Consider the following 21,433-nt stretch of genomic DNA (forward strand, 5'->3'; position numbering starts at 1 on the left):
CCATCTTACAGAGATCTTCTGCCTCGAGCTCCCTAGGAGGACACGTGCAGCACTCTAAAGGTGGCACAGAGATGATGGAACTGTTCCAAGTCTTCCTCCATCCCTCTCCCCCAGACAAGAGCCTGAGCTCACGCTAACCCTGCGATGACTCTCCTGGAGGAACTGGAGTGGTGGGGTAGAACCAACACCCAACACTTTACCTGCTGTTGGGAATTGTAATCGAAGAGCCCCACGGTGGCTGCAGCTGAGTCCACAGGTACTTGAGTGCCAGAATAATCAAACTGAAGAGGCTCCATGCCAACGTGCTCCATGGGATCCAGAGGGACGCTCTGGGACTCAATATTGGAGAAATCCTCCACCGGCTTGGCACCATTAGTACTTGCCAGCTGGGCTAAGCCCTCTGATCCATTCTGGTTTGGACCCAGAAGATCTACTTCACTAGCAGAGTTCTGGCAATTACCAGGTGTACGGCTATGCAGAAAGAAAAGATACAGGTCACTATGCACATCCGTTTAATGCCATGTCACACAGCATCAATTAACAGCAACAGACACTAGTACTCACCAGAACTGCTTGTAGATGTTGTGATAAAGAGGAAAAAGATAAAAGGAATGTCTGAAATAGTTCCCTAAATGAATTCTACAGAACAATTTATGTATTTAAAAAAGGCAAAAAAAACCCCCACCCACAAAACTCCCAGTCCCTCCGCCTCAAAGACCTGTTATACTAAAAGTGTAAAAAAACTTCAGTTTCTTTTTCCTCCTCAATTGAGAGAGTCACAACAAGACAGGATTTTAGAAATGCCAAAGTTATTTTTTCATAAATCTATTTGGTAATTACTAACCACGTGACTGTAGCACTGTACCTCACTTGAAACCTTTCTAAAGTAGCTGCCATGGTTTCTTAATTACCTAAGTACTGGACTCAAGTGAGAAATGGTTTATATCCCAATGCAAGGGCCAGCAGCATGCGCCCCACAGCACATTTGTTTTGCTTTTACAGTTTTCCTGTGTGTCAACACGAGGCCCAGCAAGTAGGTAAGCTAGCAAGAAATACAAATGCATTGATTACATCAATAGCCACAATTTCAGAAAGCTTTAATCTCTTGAGAGTTAGAAGCAACAAGTCCAAAACCCCAACTATAATTTAGACTAGTGTATAAACAGAGTCAATGTCTTCAGCAGGTATTTCCATAAGAATCCCACACAGAGTAATTAAGAACAGGTGTGAAAATAAAACAAGATTACAATATACAGAACCAGGTCTGCACAGACTCGAGCTATCAGATGTTAGCCTCCACCTTCTCACAGTGCTTCCCTGGGTACGTTTTAACATCCTTATGACAGTGTTTCAATGAGTCAAAGGCTTTTTCACTACAGCATGGAAAAGCTTTTTTAAAAAAGTTAAGCGTGACACTGATTAATTATTAACAAATGGTGCACATACCTGAAGTCTTTGACATCTGCGTCGATTCCATTCTGCACAGGCAAACCATTTGTTTTATCCATCACATCCCCCTCCTCCTTCAGATCTCCTAATTTATCGCCATCAAATGTGCCCTTATTTTTCTTATCCCCTTTGTCATTCTCATCATTCTCTGCATCCCTTGGCCCCTAGGCAAAAGAGACATTATTTTAATAAGCTTAGTTTTCAGATCAATTTTACTTTTATTCCAAGATGGTAACAAATCAAAAAAAACATGTCACAGTAAAATAAGTCACTTGCTAACATTCGTTCTTACAAATAAACATGTAAAAAAGCAAAATAGTCAATCATAACTGAAGAAATAAGGGAATTAGTTCTCACTCTTCCAAGAGAGGTTTTATCTATCTATTCAGTTTCTTCTATTTAGTAATGCAGGGTCTGCTTCTATACACTCTAAAAATCCCACCCCAAAATAATTCTTAAGAAAATTGATCCAAATCCTATTTCTAGATGGGACTTCGGCACTTCAAAATTAACTCGGGAATTTTTCAATACAACAGCATGTACTGAAGGCATATGAACAGAATTAGTGCCTCTCCCAATGTCACCGTCTCAGTGTCAACGACAAGTGCATGAATTTGAGCAGAACAGGATCACCTCGGTTTTGGGGGGGCATTACTGTGATCTACACAGTGAATTCCAAGGTATGGCTCATTCAAGAGCACTCAAGTTAATCACTAGCTTGATCACTTGTTCATATAATCCTAAAATACATGATGGGGAGCAGGAAGGAAGAAAAAAAAAAAAAAGGAGGAAAAGAAGGATTTTTGTTGTGTTGAGCATTTTATGAGTGCTATTACATCTGCAGCATTTCTGCCCTTAATGTCTGCATTTTATTCCACTTGGGAGAAGAATAAAGGGTGATTATGCCAGGGGCAGAGTTTTGAACAACAAAAGGGAGAGGAAAAACAACATAATTTATGATAAAAAACAGCAAGGGGCATATAAACATATTTATCAGACACAGCTTTGGTGCTGTCACAAAGACAGACATTCAAACCCTGTCTTCCACTTCATCTGAGGGAAGAGTACTCTGCACATAACAGGGCATTCGAACCTTGTATCAACTACGTAATTTTTCCATTCTCTCTTATTGCATGTGGGGATCTTTCCCCCCCATCTTTAGAAAAGAAAGACTGTTTAAAAAGCAATGATCTTCTGATGCTTCTTGAAGAAAATAAAATCGTATAATAAATCATATAATAAAGTGTTATATGAAATACTATATGATAAAATCATATAATGAAATATTCCTTCATATTAAAGAGTGGACTTGGAAATGCCAATTGTAAACACAAATTTGGAGCCCAATTCTCACCCACACAATGTGATAGTCACCAGTGAGACCCTTCGTTTCAGAACCGGCATCCTGACTATCAATGCTGCAGAGCACACACCGCTCTATCCCCCAATTCGGATGATAAATTGGCTCCTTCCACTGATTGTTCATTTCTCAAAAATCATCTTTCTTAGGCTCAGGGTTCAACAAGGTTATCAGGTGCCCACTAATGAGGGACAAAAATAAGAGGATGGATGAAGGAAACCACAAATCAGCTCCCTGAAGAAATGAGCACAGCAGTCTCACAGTAACAAACCTACTCTGCTTTTATGTTTTTCAACAATTCCTGATCTAGCACTTGGCCTAGGAGGTAGAGCTGAGATGCAGCCCCTTTTTCCCCACTACAGGGATGGGGCTTGATTATGCCTCTCTCACCACATCCTTAGATTCGAGGCAGCAGCAACTGTGCTCCCTTCCCCACCCCACGAAGCACAGTGACTAATGCCATTTCTCCATAGGAAACGATATGCCCTTGAAAGCATTCCCCAGCTGGAGTGGCTTTTGTAGCTACGTTACGTTTCTAGCATCATTACATGGAGCTTTTTGTTCTTAGCCAGCAACAAAGCAGCCACACGCTCATTCGAAAACCACAGGTAGATTTGCATACTTTTCCAACGACAAGCTTAGATGGGGTGTTACTGCCGGTGTGCTTATCCGAAGAACCAGGGAATGTCAGCAACCTTCACATCCTTTACACCCATCTCCCATACTGCATCCCCTAAGTCAAGAACAACAGTTAAACTGCTAGCCTACCCATTTTAAGATAGCTAGCTAAACTAAGAGCAAATAAAAGAAAGAAGAAACATCTGCCTTTACAAATGGATTAACAAACAAACAAACCAAGCAGCAAATGGAGAAAGTAACATAATGGGAACTCAAATGTCAGAATCAGGCACACTTACAAATCCTCCTTTCCTTAGGCAGGAATCTCCAGGAGATGAGCTCAACACATACTCCACCATGCTAACTCCAAGTCCTCCACTCTCTGACCGTGGTGAAAGCACTGAGTTGACTTCACTATTCACATGAAACCCCTGACCAGGTCTTCTCTGAACCATAATTGGTTGGGAAACAGAGTGATCTGGAACAAAAACATGTGTAATTCTTACAAGTAGATCCAGCTATTCAAAGGAGGCAAGTCATTAAATACGTACTCTCTAGGGTCTTAATTGTACTAAGAAGTGCCAACTTTTTCACTCTGATGTCTATCAGAAAAAGCAGGATGGCTTTCTCATTTTTTAAATACTAGAACCTGTAAACCTACAAGCGATGACTACATTTAAGGTCTAAAATCATGAAATTTCAGGAATTTAAGTCTCTAAGTAAAGGTTACAATTAAAAAAACAAAGTTCTAATTTTTAGTTTTAGTAAAACTCTTGCATTAATACAGTGAAAAAACAATCAGTCTTGCTTTGTCATTTAAAACATTCTCCTACCGTTACACCAGCCTACATCTGTTTCCTTGGTCATATGAACTGTCATATTCATGTCATGATCAGAGTTTCTCTTAGCTGCTATTTCCTCAAGAAAAAGTTTATGAGAACTTAACTTCTTCTTCCTCATCTCCTGTCCTTCAGCATCAGCCCCATCCCTTTACGATCCCAGCAGCGTGAGGGTTTGAGATCCAACCAGAACAGACTAAGGATAGATGTCTCCAAGTCCTTGTGAGCTTTGCAAAAATCGCTGGCTGGGCAGGAGAAAGTGACCCTACAGCCCCAACGAGGGAAGGGAACAAGTTCTCTGCTCCTGGCTGCTCAGACTGGCAATAGTCAGTGAGTCAAAAATAATAGGCAGCAGATACAGTAGTTGCCAGGGGATGGTGGAAGGCACATGCAATGATATCAATACTGCAGCTTCCTTATAAAGCAGGCATAAGCTGTCAAGAGAAGTAATTCTATTCTATCATTGCTCCTGGCTACACTTTCCTGCCTTTTGCCTCAAGCCAGCACGAGCACCTGTGTGGCTGAAGTGAAGCGGGCTGGGGAGACTTTTTAGGGATAAAGCTAAGAAAAGAGAAAAGCTAGTTTTAACTCTGATCAATTCCCCAGCAGGTTTCATTGCACTGCTGTATAACTACTTGTACTGCCAGGAGGGGAAGAAGGGAGTGGGCTGCATCAGACAGGATTGCTTCTTTTAGCGGTACTGGCTTTAAATGCTTTAAAACTACAACTTCAAGGTAGAGTAATGAAGAACCAAAGCCATATGGGAGGACCGCAGTGCATACTGTGGACACAGACAGAAAGGAAAATGGATGGAGCGAAGGGCATCTTACAGAAAACCAGGCTTCATTAGTTCCACTGTTCACGGAACAAACTAGTCTTCTGGCCAAGGACACTTCCACACCCCACCTCCAAGTTGTGCTCCTTGCTCTGGGGCAGTGACCTTGAACAACTGCCTAGACCATGGCTGTTCTCTTCATCTTAGATGAGCAAAAGGGGAAACTATGACTTCCCTGACTCAGACACCAGTGCAGGCCATGGCTCAGGAATAAAGGCTGTAAGGTGCACAGGATTAATTGAGAATAAACAAAGGAAGAGATGAGACAAAGGGCTTTGACTCATGGAGATTTGTGATCAGCCAGCGTAGGAGGTTACCTCCCCCAGATGTCTAACCCTGCCTGTCTGGTGGATGTAACCAGCCCAACAACACAGGCAGCAAAGGAGAAAGTCTCCTTCTCAGCTGTTGCTGTTCAGAGTCTGGCTCAGCCCTTTAATCCACCCTCAACTTCAGTTTTTATTAATACAGGCACAAACTGTTGTTGAAGACTGGATGCAGTAGCTGCCACGGAGATCCACTGCGGACAGGCAAGTCAGACAGCTGGAGGCAGCAGCTCCCCAACATGTCCCCAGCCCAGCCAGACTGCAAGATTCAGCCAAGCAGATTTTGAGAAGCTTTATCCCCTTTTCACAGCCATTTTGAAATTTAAATAATTAAAAAATGCCCTTATCACTATCCCAATACCTTCACCCTAAAAATAGATATTTTCAGCAGGAAAAAAACCACACACAACAGTGAAGTTGCTCTCAATCACATCTCCCCTGGAGCTGTAGTTCTGTGCAGTTGTTTGGAAACTGCACGAGACACTCAGCAGTGTTTAAGGAGCATATTCATTACATAGAGAAAGCACAGAAAATAAAAAGTAAAAGGTTAGCATTTCAAATTCAGCACATGCATGTGATTTTTTTACCATTTAACTAAAACCAACCTGATCAGTCTCCCCTTAAGTTCAAAATAAGGGACAATCTCTCATCCAAGAGCAAAATTCTTAGCAGATGAACTTCAACACTTATTCAAAACATCGCTTCTTTTTTAAACTGAACGTTGTCAGATTTTGGTTGGTTGGTTTAGTATTTTAAAAATTGTGGGGGTTTTTGTTTTGTTTGGGGTTTTTTGTTCGCTTTTTTTTTTTACTAATCTTGTTCTATAATATCTTTGTTCAGACTTACAAGTAATTCATCCAAAGGCAGAAAATACATCAGAAAGTTTAAACTGAGATTTTAATGGCAATCTAAAATTTTTAAGCAGATAAACATGAGGATACAGGCGTTCACATTAGACAATCTTTTGTAACTATGGATATCTTTTAACTCTATCACAAAGCAATGTGGGTTTTTCTATTAGTTTTCTATTATGTAAAACAGATGATTTTAAAAAAAAAAATCTTTTAAAAGCTGTGTCATCCAGACTGGCCAGCAATTCTGAGTAGACGAGTTACACATTTCTGTATTCAACCCCGACTAAATTAAGTAAATAATTGAGCTACCTGATGTTCCCCAAGCACTGTCTCTCCACTGATCTCCCAGAAATATCCCTTTTGGTCCATCTTTGCTGGAATCATCAGATTCCCAAAACTTTTTACCCGGCAACAGCTGCTGCAATTAAAAAAAAAAAAAACAAAGCATGATTAAAATAAGTATAAAATGCAAACATAAACCATAAGCGTCTCCCTTCTAAACATGAATCAATCATTAAACACAAACTGATACATGCTTTATAATCAAAATATTTATATACTCCTAGGGTGAAAGCCATACAGCAACTGAGATAATGATTCAATCTCTGCAATCCTCTTACATTCTTAAATGCTTTATGAATCCCACACATGTAAGCACACACATACAATTTACATTCCCCAGCCTCTCAGCAGGAGAGCTGCTTGCAAGAAAAATATTATCAGAAAAAGCTGTTCTGATCAGAACATTGTCATGACTTCCACCTGAGCTGTGAGGATACCTCTAAAACTACCCAGCATTTCCAGCACAAATTCCTGCCTTCAAATAGTGTGGTTCTGATGCTGGCAGTGACAGAATAGCTCAAGAGGTGCCAAGAGTTCTCACTTCTCACTTCTTTAATGACTGCTGAGGACTCCCCATGCTATGAAGGTTATTTGTAAACACTAATAAGAGTGAGCAGTTCTGGGCCACTGCACCTGCCACGCACGTATTGTTCCTATCGAATAAAAAGAAAAAAGGTTATACACTTACTGAGAATGAGACAGAAAGTCGTCCTTGGCTTGAATGAATCCAAGGAAGATTGTCCTCAAGTTCAGAAGATGGCAGAAAGAACAATGTGCCCTATTTAGCAGATGTATTTTGAAAATACCAGCTTCACTGAGGAAACACCTGCTGTGTGGCATCTACATATGGCGAGGGGAATTTCAAGCCCTGCTTAAGTGCCTTAGATGTCAAGCATACAATCTTCAAATTAAATCTTCTGGCTGAATGAGATGTATGCAATTCAGACAGGAAACAACAGTACATTCATAGCAAATTAACAAAATAAATGAGCCTCGCCTGCTGAAGTTGGAATAAAACTAAAGGAACTGGAAGATTAACAAGTACTTGCATCTGTTTGAAATTACCACAGAACAAACAAGAATCATCAGATTAATCGATGTCTCCTATACACAAGAAGTGTTGATAACTCCATCAGACAACGTGCAAATTTAAGGCTACAGCGTAACAGAGTAAATAGGCTGCTGGATGAAGATGAAGCAAGCATAAATGATTTAAGAGCTCCCAGCTTGCAGTGTGCTCTGGTTTAAGACAGACAATCAGAAAAGTTGTGCTCATCAATTACTTTTTAACTTAAAGATCTGTTTACTCAGAAATGTATCATGAAGCAGGTCTGTACATATGAGATTAAACCCAAGGTTCAGATGTGGGTAACAGATTACACAGAAGACAGGTATTATAATGAAAGCAACATCAATTCTACCCCACGCTTGAAAAGCAGAATTCCTTCCAAATTCTAAAAAAACCCCAACCAAACAAAACACAAAAAAAACCCAAAACCAAAAACCCACCACAGATAAGACACCAATTACATTCAGCTAGTTAACTAACACTCAAAGTTGCTCTTGACTAAAAGTAATCCTGCTTTTGCACCAAGATCTGTAGAGAATAAGATCAGCCATGACTTAAACACAGCAGCCGACTACCCGGGAAAATAAATAAATAAATGCAATCCCTTTGGAAAAAAAGCTTGTACAGGCACAAGATGGAGGGCGGGCATGGCGACTGAGCAGACCTCGGAGCAGAAGCACTGCTGCTTCAGGGGCTCTCAGACAAACCTCAAGCTGTACACAGACGTGCAAGTTTTACAGCCACAGAAACACGCTCGCAGCTCCTCAGCCCGCTGCAAACCCCAAGCAAGAGCTGGCGCAGGGGCATTTTCCAGCTGCACTGAAACTTTTACGCATATACGTGAATATTGTCTATACAAGCACACAGGAATGTAAAAACAAAGCAATCCTCACCTACGGAGGTTGAGTCAACATCTCAAACTAACACATAACAGGTCAAATTTAGTGCCAGTAACACTCCTCTTGTGCCAGGCACACCAGGAGCTCCACTGCTGAACCAGCTGAGATCCTCCTACGAGGCTGAAGGCACTGCATGTGTGTGTGTGCTGTTTGCTGCCACAGTGCTAAAGAAAACTTATTTACAGACGAATGTTGCTCAATTAAACCGCAGTTTTTCTTTTACTGAATGTACTTGTGTAACTTATTTCCCCACCCTAATGACCTCTTCCAACTCGCGATAGCCTTCCTCCTACTAATTCAAAAGCAAAAATCTTCAGATTAGTTTTCAAACGAAGGCTGAGATGAGCTCATTCACCTTCTGTGCCCAAGCACACTGCAGCGTACTCCAAAGTCCTTCAAAGGTACGTGCACTTCAACCCTACCTGGACATACGGACTGCAGCACCTGGGCTGTCGCTAGGGCCGGTGAAAGAGCTGTACAAAAAGTGTCAGGGACACACAGGACTTGAACCCGCTCTGCTTCGCAGTATTCATTACAGGTGCAGAGTCTAGAATCACAGAACGGTTTGGGTTGGAAGGGACCTTCAAAATCATCTAATCCACGCCCCCTGCAATGAGCATGGGCACCTTTTCAGTATCTTTTAGGTTGCTCAAAGCTCCACCCAACACTTCCAGTGATGAGGCATCCACAAAAATTACCAGAGGGATGGAACACCTCTCCTAGAAAGAAAAGCTGATAGAGTTGAGGGTGTCCAGCCTGGAGAAGAGAAGGCTCCAGGGAGACCTTAGAGCGGCCTCCCAGCACTTAAAGGGGCTACAGGAAAGGGGGGAGGGACTCCATCAGGGAGTATAGGGATAGGATGAGGGGTAATTGTTTTAAACTAAAAGAGGGGAGATTCAGACTAGATTTAAGGAAGAAATTTTTTATGATGACGGTGGTGAGACACTGGCACAGGTTGCCCAGAGAGGTGGTAGATGCCCCATCCCTGGAGACATTCACGGCCAGGTCGGACAGGGCTCTGAGCAACCTGATCTAGTTGAAGATGTCCCTGCCCATGGCAGGGGGGTTGGACCAGATGAGCTTTAAAGGTCCCTTCCAACCCAAACCATTTTATCATTCTGTGATCCATGATTTCTCTGGGCAACCTGTTCCAGTGTCTCACCACCCTCACTGTAAAGAATTTCTTCCTTCTGTCCAAGAAGTGTCTCCTTCCTTTCCCTACAGTCAAATACTTGTTCAAAACACTGGCTTTGAGTATCAGAACTTTTCAGCACAGATACACTGAACTTGTGTTTTCCCCAGTTCCTTCAATATTTGGCATACCATCCATGCTTACAAACTCGGAATCTTGTACACAGTCTGTCCAAGCAAGACCATTTAATTGCCCATTTTCTCTACAAGGCATCCCATTCTAGTGCGAATCTTTTCCAGCAAAAATTCATTTCCACCCAAACCTATCAGAAAGGTTAAAATTCGAAGTAAGAAGGCTTTTTAATCCAAGTGCTAAGCTTCCTCTGGGTTTTTATTGTCTTCTTCCTACTGAGAGGACAGGACTCAACTTGCTCTTTTAACTCTCAACCACGGAGTAGAAAACACAGTGTTTTCCCCAGCTGCTCCTTCTCTGCAACCAGGAGAAAAAAACATCACGAGATACGGGCAAGTCGCTCACTTCTTAGAAACGTGTTGGTGACTTTAGGATTTATCACTGCATCGTAAACACAGCATAGGACTGCTCATGATTCTCTCAGCTAAAGGATAAAAGGAGAGAAACTTGCACCACACTCCCCTTTTATGTAATCCAAAAATAACTCAGGACAACTGTAAGGACAAGCGACTCCCATCAGCAAAACTCACTCCAAAACACACAGACTAACCTGTTCTTCCATCTGCACTGTGGGGTGATGTTAAGGAGGTGAAAGCCAAGTCAGTGCTCTCTAGTATTTATAGGATAAACATACATCAGGTGTGTTACAATTTTTTCAAGCTTGTGTCATTCCCATATTTCTTAAAATGTAGCTTTTTCACTCCTGTGGCTGCCACCCCACCAAAAATAGCTACTCTCCTCATTCCATTTCAAGGAATTTTGAAGAAGAAAGCGATACGGACCGATTAAACAAAATTTTAGCTGCAACTAAACACTTCTCATTTCCTTTGACAATACCTTACAGTGCAGAAGGACACAATCTGTTCTGCAGTCACACCTCTAATAAAGGATGAGAAGGGGCACAGGCTTGCAGAAAGGAGATGGGAAAGGATGAGCAGAATATTTTCTTTTCAAGGAATGAGCAATCTCTAGTTTACAAGAAAATTAAACTACTTTCATAAGCTCCTGAGTTTCCAAAGTGTTTTCCTGATATGTACAAGAAAGCGACAGTGAATTCTAAATTTATGAAATTTATTTCTACTTTAAGGTAAAAGGCAAAATGAAACTTAAGCAAAAAATCAAGTATAATGCAAACCTAAGAGAAAATCTGCATCTGTAAACCAGCACAGAAAAGGGCAACAGGGAGCCCAGCAACTGTCTGGTAAGTACAGTCACAGCAATAGGTAATCTCAGCAGTTTTAAAGCAGTCTTAAAGTCTGAAGCAAACACCTGTAAAGGCTCAGTAATTATTCCTCCTGAGGAAGTCTGCTAGAGGTAACTCAGTTCAACCTTCTTCCTGGTTTAATGCTTTGACATACTCACTTTCTTCTGCAATATAAACAGTGGCAATAAAATGAGATTTTTCATTTCCACCATTTCAACATTTACAACACATTTCCAGACCAGCAGCTCCAGCAGAATTCATCAGAGTAAGGCCATGCTTCAGCAATACTTTGTCTTCAGCAGCAACACCAGGCAAAGATATTTCTACCCACATGCGCCCCTCAAGTCCCCTCTTTAGAAAGAGCAATCTTTTGCAGGTCCATGTTGCAAACTGGTCAGAGCCCCTGCAAAGAGCAGCCTGCCAAACTGGCTGCTGAGAGGGCTCGAGATGGTATGGGGAGAAGTTTGCAACACACCCACAAGCACCCCCCTGGCTGCTGTAAGAACAAGAATACCTTAAACCAGTATTGCCAACACAGGCGTGCTGCGGCTCATGAAACCCTTTCAAATCTCAATTATAACAAAATTACACACTAAAGATGTGGAAAGGGACATCCACAGACATGAGGCACCAGGTTCAGACCCACCTGGTATATAGCCACATAAACCAGGAGTACACTCCTAGCTGAGAGAAGGAAAACGAACCTTTCATAAGAATGTGTGTTTACGAGCCACAGCAACAAGCTGTGTGTGGAGTGGAATATACAGAGCAAGTTTTTATTTGTATTCTGGTTGCTCATTTAAATAAATATTTCAGTTTTCCTGATCATACAAACTGGGTGACTACCACAAAAGTTAGCAAGACCATCTCCTCTGGCTGGAGGGTGACTTGAGACTAATTTAGCCCCTTATTGCTTCAACTACCCTCTACCCCTTTCTTAAGTGTGAAAACACATCCACTTACCAACAAGATCCTGAAGAACTGCACCCAGCCACCTTCTCACAGTTTACAGTGAATCACAGACAAGGATTAGAAAAAAAAAATCTCACTATCTCATGCATACACCCCCTTACTGCACAAACAACTACAACTCTATCCCCTACAGTTTAATCTTTTCCCCCAGAAGCATAAAGTTTCCAACCAGAAGCTCTGTACCATAAGCAGAATATAAATGTTTATTTTACATACCGATTCTGGAATTATTTACAGATATTGGGGGGGGGGAACACAACCAAAAAACAATATTAACAATGGCAATGGGGGTCCTTGTTCTGTCAAGCACTGCTCCAATCAAATCTAGAAGTTTAGCAAGCGGTAATCATCAGTACTGAATTATGCAACGGGCTGCCAAGACAACAAATTTTTCCTCAGGGAAAGTTGTCAGTTGCAATGGAAAAAAAAATATATTTTAAGTGAGTATTAACCTGTTCTTCAGGTTGGAAATTAGAAAAGAATATGCAGCCGTTTAGAACTAGACTAGCTTATTCGTTTCCCAGTTTTTATTAAAATTGACCCTATCTAGTATGAAAATAATCCTTTTAAGCCCTTTTAGAGAGAACTTACAGTTAGGCCAATATTAATTTAGCAGAGTAGGGAGGAGAGGAGAGGACAACTTCCACATCAACAAAAGCAATTCTACAACCAACAAGTGCAGAGCCTGTGCATATAGATCCCACTGAGATGGGATTACAAATTAGACAAATTAAGTAAACTGATCCCCTTCAGACAAGGCAAATATTGAGATAAAAGAAGCCATCTGTGCAGTTGGAGAACTCAGTTTATCTGCAGCAACAGGTAGGAAAAGGCAGAGCATGTATTTACAAGTCACATTTGGGCAGCACTGCAGGTTTACAAACACTAAGATGTTATCTACCCTAAAAAAATGTTACCATCTAAAAAACAAACAAGCTAGGGAGGCTGAGCACACGCCAAGCAATCCGAGCCGGACTGCCACCAGCAGCTGTACAGCTTTTGCTCTCCTGCCCCAAAGAGCAGGCAGCTTTCTGCCAGCTCAGGGAGTTAAACTGGCTCGCAGGAGGGTCTGATAGCACAAAAAAAGGGGCAGGATCATCATTCAATTGGGAATACAGTGGGGAAGGTTTTTTAAAAAAAAAAAAAAAAAATCATCTCCAGCAGTCTGCCTGCATTTCAGTGCCCCCGCAGCCGTCACCTGGTGTGTCCTGCTCAGGGGCTGCCCTGAGCCCCCCGGACGTGCCAGCGTAGCTGCTGCAGCACCATCCTGCTTCACAAACACGGCTTCAATCCTCCCATTTCTAAGGCTGCTAGCACTAGATAAATCGAAGGGAAAAAAACCCCAAACAACTGAGCAGGAACATTAGTCAAAACCATCAATACTCCCAGCCCAGCTGCCAATGAATCATGAATTTATGAGAACACAGTAAAGGCATCATGAGCAGGGAAAGCAGAGTCATGTGGGGGGGTTTTTTAGGGTTGTGGTTTTTTTCTCCTCCTTGATTTTTGTTTGTTTTTTTTTAAACCAGATACAAGAATGTCTAGGCCCAGTGTCGCAACCACTTTGCTTAAAAAGGTCACTGGAGAGGCAGGGGCTTGTCTAAGACCTGACCAACTGCATCAAGGGCACATAAACCCGGACATGGTGAACCACCTATTACTTTGATGTTCAAGAGCTCTGCTACAAGGAACAATGGGGGTTGTAGGAATTTCACTGTTCGGCCAGAGCCAGACCTACGCTAGACTCTAGCACTAAAACCTGCAGGGGATAGCAGCAGAGAGCAATAATTAAATGCTTGTCAGATAAAGTGGAAAATATTTGTTAGCAGCGTTTCTTTTCAAGTGAGATGCACTGTTACCCCCAATATTGATATTTCACAATTTTTGGTCCAACTCCTTCCATTTTTGAAGTTAAGTACCTACCAGTGGCCTAATGTCTTTCTGTTCCCATCCTCCTACCCACCCTCCTGGATTAAGTTACAGCTAGCTACTCACCCAGCTGCTCTTTTATTCTAGACACAGGCTTATCACACAGCATAACCTACTACCAAATCAAGAACGCTGCCGCAGTTCAAAACGCACGTAACACACTGATGACAAACACCACCTTGCAGTCTCCCCGCACTGTCCACTACCCTGAAAAAGACACTGCACGAATATTCAAAATTGCAAAGCTACAGATAAAAAGAGATTTAAGTGAAGAAAAGCACATAGCCAGCTCCTCTGTCTTGAAGGCCAGAAAAGAAAGAGAACTTACATAGCTCATGTTAAGCCTCAGGTAAGTACCACTGCGTTGTGATCAAAGACCTTCGCTGCCAGCTCCAGCAGCTTGGACACACGTCCTGGCCTATGTGCTAAAGCAGCAAGACTGACCGGCCCCTCCGTGTCACTCCTGAAGCACCATTCTCTTTCTTCACCAGTTGCTATACACAATTGCTTTTTATTACTTTCCAGTTTCAACATCTGCTGAGAAGGGGAGTTTGACACAAAACCAGTGAAGATTTCACTAGGGTTATGTGGCTTGTAGTAAGGCTCCAAGATTACTTCCTTTGTTACAGCTAACAACCTGGACAAAGTGCTAAAAAAAGAAAAAAAAAAAAGGGTATCTGTTCTCCTCCTTTTTTTAGAAGGCTACTTGCAACATTATTGACCATGTTCACTATTAATGGTCCCAATCTTTTTCATTTTAGAGCAGGGCAAAAGGGATTTCTGTGGCTCTTCTTTTCTATCTCACACTTGAGAAAGTATTGCAATTCCACTGATGAAAGTTGTGGGTTTTTTAAACCACTCTTAATTTCCCCAGATTAGGATATCTGTTCATCACCAAATATTATCTATCCTGCCATCAAAAGGCAGATAAGGGATTTAATTGTTTGACAGTGCCCTTTTGAAAAAAGCTCTGATGTCTTCAGAGGCACAAACTCCTTAAATCACTAAATTATGAAGTTGCTTATTAAGAAGCAAGAAAACAGGAAGATAAAAAGATACACTAAATGTATAAACACTCTTTTCCTATCTTTCTCCTCCAGGTTTTTCACTATCAACCGTAAGTATGATATTATTGACACTTCCTGCAGGTAAGGCTCAGAAGACACAAGATGAAGAAATACAAATCAAATTCTCTCTTTTCCTTGTTTATTTCAGACTTAATTTTTCTTAGTACACGGACTTTCTCCATGAGTTTCCTTCACATTCCAGGAGCAGGAGGAGGGGAGGAAACTATCAGTGCCTCGCTAAGGCATCTAAACAACAGATAGGGCACGCTGCGCAAAATCAAAGTCTGTAGTTGCAGAACATGGTCTTGAAAGCCAATACGCATATCCTGTGGGGATCTCAGTTTACATAGTTCCTTAAATCAGCCAGCTGGATCTATGTTGAAATACCTTGGGGAAACACAGAGAAAATTCAATAGATAAAGAAAGGAAACTGTGGGACTGAGGGAGAAAAACCCCAAGAGAAACAAGAAATAGTGTCTTAAAGAGAAAGGTGAAATGTCACCTTTCCTGGAAAAACATGCACGTTCCAGTGTGTGGAAAAGCCCAGTGACAAAAGGATGCCAGCTCCAAAACTTTCTGCATCACAGTTACAAGAAGGGGGGAAAAAACAAAACAAAAAAAAAAAAACAAAAAAACAAAACAAAAAAAAAAAGGTGAGTCATCATTGAAAGGCAAACCTCATATCTTTAAAAAAAAAAAAAAAAAAAAGCCCAAATTCACTTCTCTCAAGAAACTGTTAAATAAACCGAGTTGGTAAAAATCAGCACATTTAGGAATGCCTTCAGGCCTTTAAGCTAACATGACCTAATGCCACTTAAGTACAAAGCAAGTGCTGTACTTACTCTTAACGGGCTTTCAAAGAGCCTGTAGCTCTAGATCTCAAAATGAACGTCTTGCCCAAGTGAGGTGTTAAAAAAATAATATTCACAGAACATTCACACCCCCATCATTCCACTGGCATGCTTCATATGGAGGCACATCAGCTGTTTTTCAGCAGCTTTAGACGGATTTTTAATGTCATGTTTTCTCCTTTGTAAATCATTTTCATCTACTCTTAGTCAATAATCTCAATGTAGGTTAATATAACCTAGAGAAACAGATTTCCCTATCAAGTACTGTCAAATTAAAATGCAACTCGGTATTACGATCTTCCAGAGAGAGAAGGAAGGAAGGAAGGAGAGAAGCTAAGCTGCAAGCACCATGAATTCCCTGGTCTTTCACTCGAGAGACAGCACCTTCTTATGAATCTCACCATGCAATAGTCCTGGTTTGTCGTTTTCTCCAAAACAGTAATTTTTGAGTTCTAGGGATTTCTTTTTTAATTTTTAGCCTGGCTCATAAACTAGGTAACAGAGACAGAATGGACTAAACGTGGAGAAAATACACTAGTCTGAACTTGACGGACAGGAACGCAAAAAGAAAGGCTCTCTAAGACAACAGCCCTGTATCAGGCTGACCTGCCGTACGTTAATATCTTCCACAAGACACGATTTTCTCATCCCTGTTCTTCCACAAGCCTCTAAACGGACTGACTATAAAGGAAAAGGGAATGAGGCAAGGAAAAGAAGCGTCTACATCCAACTTTCAGGAACCTAACACGGTCAACTACAGTAACTTGCTATGCTTTCAGGTCCCCCTAAAACTAGGTAAATTCTCTCTTTTCAAAGAAAACCAATGGCTATGTCCCCCAAATCAGTCACCTCCTCACTGCGCTGCCAGATTAAAATAACTCCCACTGGGTTTCTACAAAGTTAGAACTAAAGGGCCCATTATCTGACAACTGCCTGCTCAGCAGTCCTTTGACCTGTCCGAAGCACTTATCACTTCGGCAGCCCTTGATTACGTTGCCCAGCTACTTTAAATGTTAAACACAGTCCTGGGCTCTATGACAAGAGCCAAAAGGTGGCCAGGAGTGGAAACAGGGCAGCAGACAAACAACTAAACCCACAATATTATGGGGTCTGAGATCACTGGATCCCAAAATAAACATGCTACAAGTATTGTAACACTTGTCACAAGACAGATTTCTAACTGTTCTTTTACAACCACCATTTTACTGTTTGATGATACAACAGGTGGAGGGGCTTAGCTGTTCCTCCTACTAAGATGTATTCCAGCCTGACAGGTTTTTGTTAAAGCACACACACACACACACAAGCTTCACAGTCATAATGGACAACTCTCAAGTTCAGAATCATGCCAGCAGCCTCAAAAACTGTTATTTATTTTCCTCCTCCCCCCAAAATACACAGATTTTTTTTTTCTATAGGCCTTTCACTTACCTCTCCCATAGCCCGTCCTTCCAGAGCAAGCGCTTGAAAATCATGATTCAGTTCATCCATGGAACGCACCTATTTATAGATGGGTAAGAAAAATACATGAGGAAATGCTTGGTGGGTTGTTTTTTTTTTATGATAATCACAGTTTATAGCAATTTTTCTGATACAGACTGAGAGCTACATTCCATATTACAGCATATAACAAGGTTATTGAGCTCCAGATGATGACTTACCTTTAAGACTCCCAGAAGCTACAACATTTATAGTGTTAGATTTATACACACACAAAAAAAAGGAAAAACCAGCAATTGCTTTTAAGACACACGAAGTCTAACACAGCTGCCTTTGCTAAGTGTATTGCAAAGACTAATAATTCACAGTAAGTTGCATGATTTCAGGTGAGGGAGCAAGCGAGTCAGCATCATTTCCTTTCAGGTGAAAATCAAGTAGACCTCTTGTATCAAATAGGCAGATTTATATTCAAGTTACATTGATATGAAAGCGAAAAACACAACAGTAGAAACAAAAAGCAAATTAAATTAAATAACGCCATTTGAAATGGGGGGCAGGGGACGAGGAAAGGAGAGCAAGCAGTGCCTTAAGAGCAGTTGCCTATTTTATTGTACCCACAACAATGTCTCAAAGTGAAAATCCAAAGCACAAACTAGGGTGCAAAACACCTTAAGTAAACCCCTGATGGGGTACGGCCTTTTCCTCATTCCCGAGAGGTCGCCAGCGTGCGGACAGCAGCCACACAGCTCCGTGGCTATGCCGGGAGCCCCAAGACTTGCCAGCAAAGGCAAGGTGCGCAAGGGAGAGGCAACAGTGCAGCACAGCCCTTCCAGATTCACACAGGGCAGAGCTCAGGTGCAGCAGGAGAAAGGGGACAAGCCCTAGGAGGTGGCACTGGCCTTGCTCACCTGGAGGACCTGTAGCTATACATTTACTTGGGGAGTTGTGCCGTTCTCCACTTCTGCTTTGGATCAGGACTTGATTAAAATTGATTCAATCAGAACATTAAAAAAGCAGCAATTTAAAACTGTTAGCTAAGTCAGATATGTTGGAAATGCAAGAAAACACTTCTGTTTTTCATGCCCAAATCTCATCTAGGCAAGTCCTTACAGTTGCAGCCATTAAGCACACATGCAGAAGCAAAGAAAAAAAAAAAAAAAACCACAAACAACTATGGACTTGAGGACAAAGCACAGAAGTTCAACCATGTGCTAGGATTCAGACTAAATGATTGCCCTCCTCAGATAACATACCTGTATCAAAGCAACGCTTATTATAACAGCCACGAACACTTACAATGGTACACAGGCAATACTACACACCTCCTACTCAATGTTTACATAATCCCTGCAACCCAACAGATCTGATACACCTTTCTGCTAGAGCTGGGGTAACAGTTTGTAAAACACTTATGAGTAATCCACACGCTCTATCACTGAAGTTCTTCACGGGCTCTTTTTAATACGCAGTGTTGAGTTGTGTCGCCACTGAAGACACAGCAGGAGATTTGGATGCAGCCTCCTCTAAGGGAAGGAGCCAATAATACCAGGCGGGTGATTTATAGGACAAAACACCCCCAAAAACTGGTTTAGATGCTAATGCACCACCCTGCCAGTGACCAGTGCTGTAAGCAGTTACACCATGTCCGCTGACCTTAACCCTGACTTCTAATACTCACACCACTATTTCCAGCTGAACCAAGTCAAGACTTTGTTTTGATTATGCTTTATTTCTGTTTTAAGACAGGATTCAACAGACCTCATCCAAGACTATCAGATGTAGGGAAAGCACCACAGATAACCTCCAGGAGTCCCCTCCAGTCTGAATTCTTCTGCTATTCTGTAACAATACCACTTTGCAAAAGATTAGTAACATATTGTTAAACTATCTGATACATATTTCTGTAATTTGCAAATCCTCAATGGCCAGTCACTCGGAATCACAGTTTAAAAATAAGATATCCTCTTATTACTGTATCTCAGTTCAAAGTTATTTTCAGTTATGCCTCAGTCTTGCCACCTTCTGTGGTGACGCTTATCGCATCAACCATGAATGCACAGAGTGAAAACACCTTCCAGAAACTACAGCACCAGGCAACACCAAGGACCTTCCTTCACTGTTAACTCCATCACTGATCTGCTGCTAAGATATCTTGGTTGCCTCATGTGAGACACAAGTTGATAAGACCAAATTCTTCCATGAAGCATTTCAAGTTGAACTCATGGAAAGTGCTACAACACCCCCCCCCCCCCCCCCCCCCAGACATGCTAAGCTGCAAAGCTGAACAGTAGCAAATTATTATTTCTCTGAGACATGTGAGGAACAGAGAAGCTATCCAAACAGATTCAGTAGGTGATGTTCATTACTCTCACTGCTAAAGTGCTAAAGCAACGTCCCAGCAAACCACAGCAGCAGCCGTGATGGCACCGATCCAGGACTTGCAGTGCTCTGGAAAGTGCTAGTGGAGAAACAGAGGCTGCTTTAGTGCGTGGCCCCCACTTATCCAAAACAAATAAACTCCCAAAGGTGGATGTTGTGCTATGGGAACCTCAAAACAAAGCTGCAAGAAAGATATAATTATTACGTTCCTAGCATAAATCAAAAGGATATTAAGAGACATTTGTAGTTTGTTTTGGTCATATCCCAGCCCTAGCAACTGCCAAGCTGAGCTCCCCTCGCAGCTTCAGCTGCACTAACATCCCTGCGAAAGCCCCGCGCAGAACGTGCGGGCAGTTTCTGAACAAGAATACACTCTACCTCTCAGCCCCTCTCTCACCCTTCTTCACGGTACTTTGGCATGTTACATGGCCATCCTTGCTCCACCAAACATTTTTAAAAACGCTAGAATCATGTATTTTATTTGGTCACCATTACATGCAAGAACGTTTTCACAGATGCCTTGTTCAAGCACTTGTCCTGAGTAGAAAACCGTGTTATCATCCTGTTAAACCAGTTACAGCAGTGCAAATATGTGATTTACATCCACGTGTGAAGCCGTGCTCCCATGCTGGCCTGAATTCTTGGCGGAGAAGCTAGAGCTGGTACAAATGTTAACAACGACATCAGCTCCAACACGGTCAATGCCTTCAATGCAAGTTCACGATCCTCCACCAGAAACCACAACATTTAGCAATTCCTGTTTCTCTAAGAGCTGCAGTCCAGTAAGCATACACAGATCTCCTCAGTGTTGACCCTCTGTCCATTTCCAACATGGAGAAGCACGTTTGTCTTCAAGCGATGCCATGATAGTTGACTACGTCAGAGGTGACACAGAGACCAAGATAAGAATTGTAGTAAAGGGCAAAAAGCAGGATAAACATGAAAGCAAAGAGCACCCCAGTCATTTCATACCGGGTTGGTATAATTGCACACCGAACAGAGCACTATTATTTTCACTCCCCTCTTAAGGGTCTGAAGGAAGCTGTCCTTCAAACACGCCTTAGATTGCAAACTGCCATCCTAACCTCCCCATGAAATGATACACAGGAGAAACGGCTGCCTCCATCTCCTTCCCAAATATACTTTACCCCACTCACTATCAAAAGCAGAAAAAAGTAATACTGGCTTCTTTATCTGCTATCAGATGGCAATGGAAGAAATTATTCGTTACAGGTATTTAAGTCACACCCCTAATCACTTCTCTTTCATCAATCCTAACAACTATGGACAAAAACATTTTCTAAATCAGTCTTTGTGCCTGACTTTCGGGTACTGTATGCTCAAACTGCATATAATCACCAATTTTGAGGCCCTTTCTCTCAGTCACATAGTTCCTTTATCGCCACTGATCACTGTATCTATTTGTTTGTAATATAGGTTAGCTTATTATTCAATTTTCAAAGATTGTACCCAAAAGGTCCTCTTCTCATTTCCCCACTTCTATGATATTAGATAGCAACACCTCTTCACCTCTTTTTCTTACACAGTATGCACAAATATCACAGGGCTCCTTCATTTCCCTTTGAAAGAAGAACAAATAGCTTCAGAAAGAGCAGAACACAAAGCCAAAGTCATGAATTCCTACACCTTAGTATTCCAAAAGGCAGGCAACACTCTGA

General features: G+C 41.7%; 1 protein-coding gene across 14 annotated transcripts in view; it reads right to left on the reverse strand.

The window, feature by feature from the left end:
- PUM1 (pumilio RNA binding family member 1) overlaps positions 1-21,433 on the reverse strand; it is a 78,484-nt gene that overhangs the window by 41,475 nt on the left and 15,576 nt on the right. For 9 of the 14 annotated variants that reach the window (XM_074850925.1, XM_074850924.1, XM_074850923.1 and 6 more), the window contains 5 exons: positions 17,367-17,435; positions 6,588-6,696; positions 3,727-3,905; positions 1,447-1,613; positions 201-471 (listed from right to left, as the gene is read on the reverse strand). In XM_074850925.1, the coding sequence (XP_074707026.1) occupies positions 201-471; positions 1,447-1,613; positions 3,727-3,905; positions 6,588-6,696; positions 17,367-17,435 (795 nt within the window). Of the gene's footprint in view, positions 1-200; positions 472-1,446; positions 1,614-3,726; positions 3,906-6,587; positions 6,697-14,345; positions 14,370-17,366; positions 17,436-21,433 lie in introns of those variants that run through there. The other 5 variants (XM_074850932.1, XM_074850920.1, XM_074850927.1 and 2 more) reach the window with 3 other exon arrangements.

The sequence above is a fragment of the Strix aluco genome, chromosome 26, assembly GCF_031877795.1.
Source record: "Strix aluco isolate bStrAlu1 chromosome 26, bStrAlu1.hap1, whole genome shotgun sequence".
NCBI lineage: Eukaryota > Metazoa > Chordata > Aves > Strigiformes > Strigidae > Strix > Strix aluco.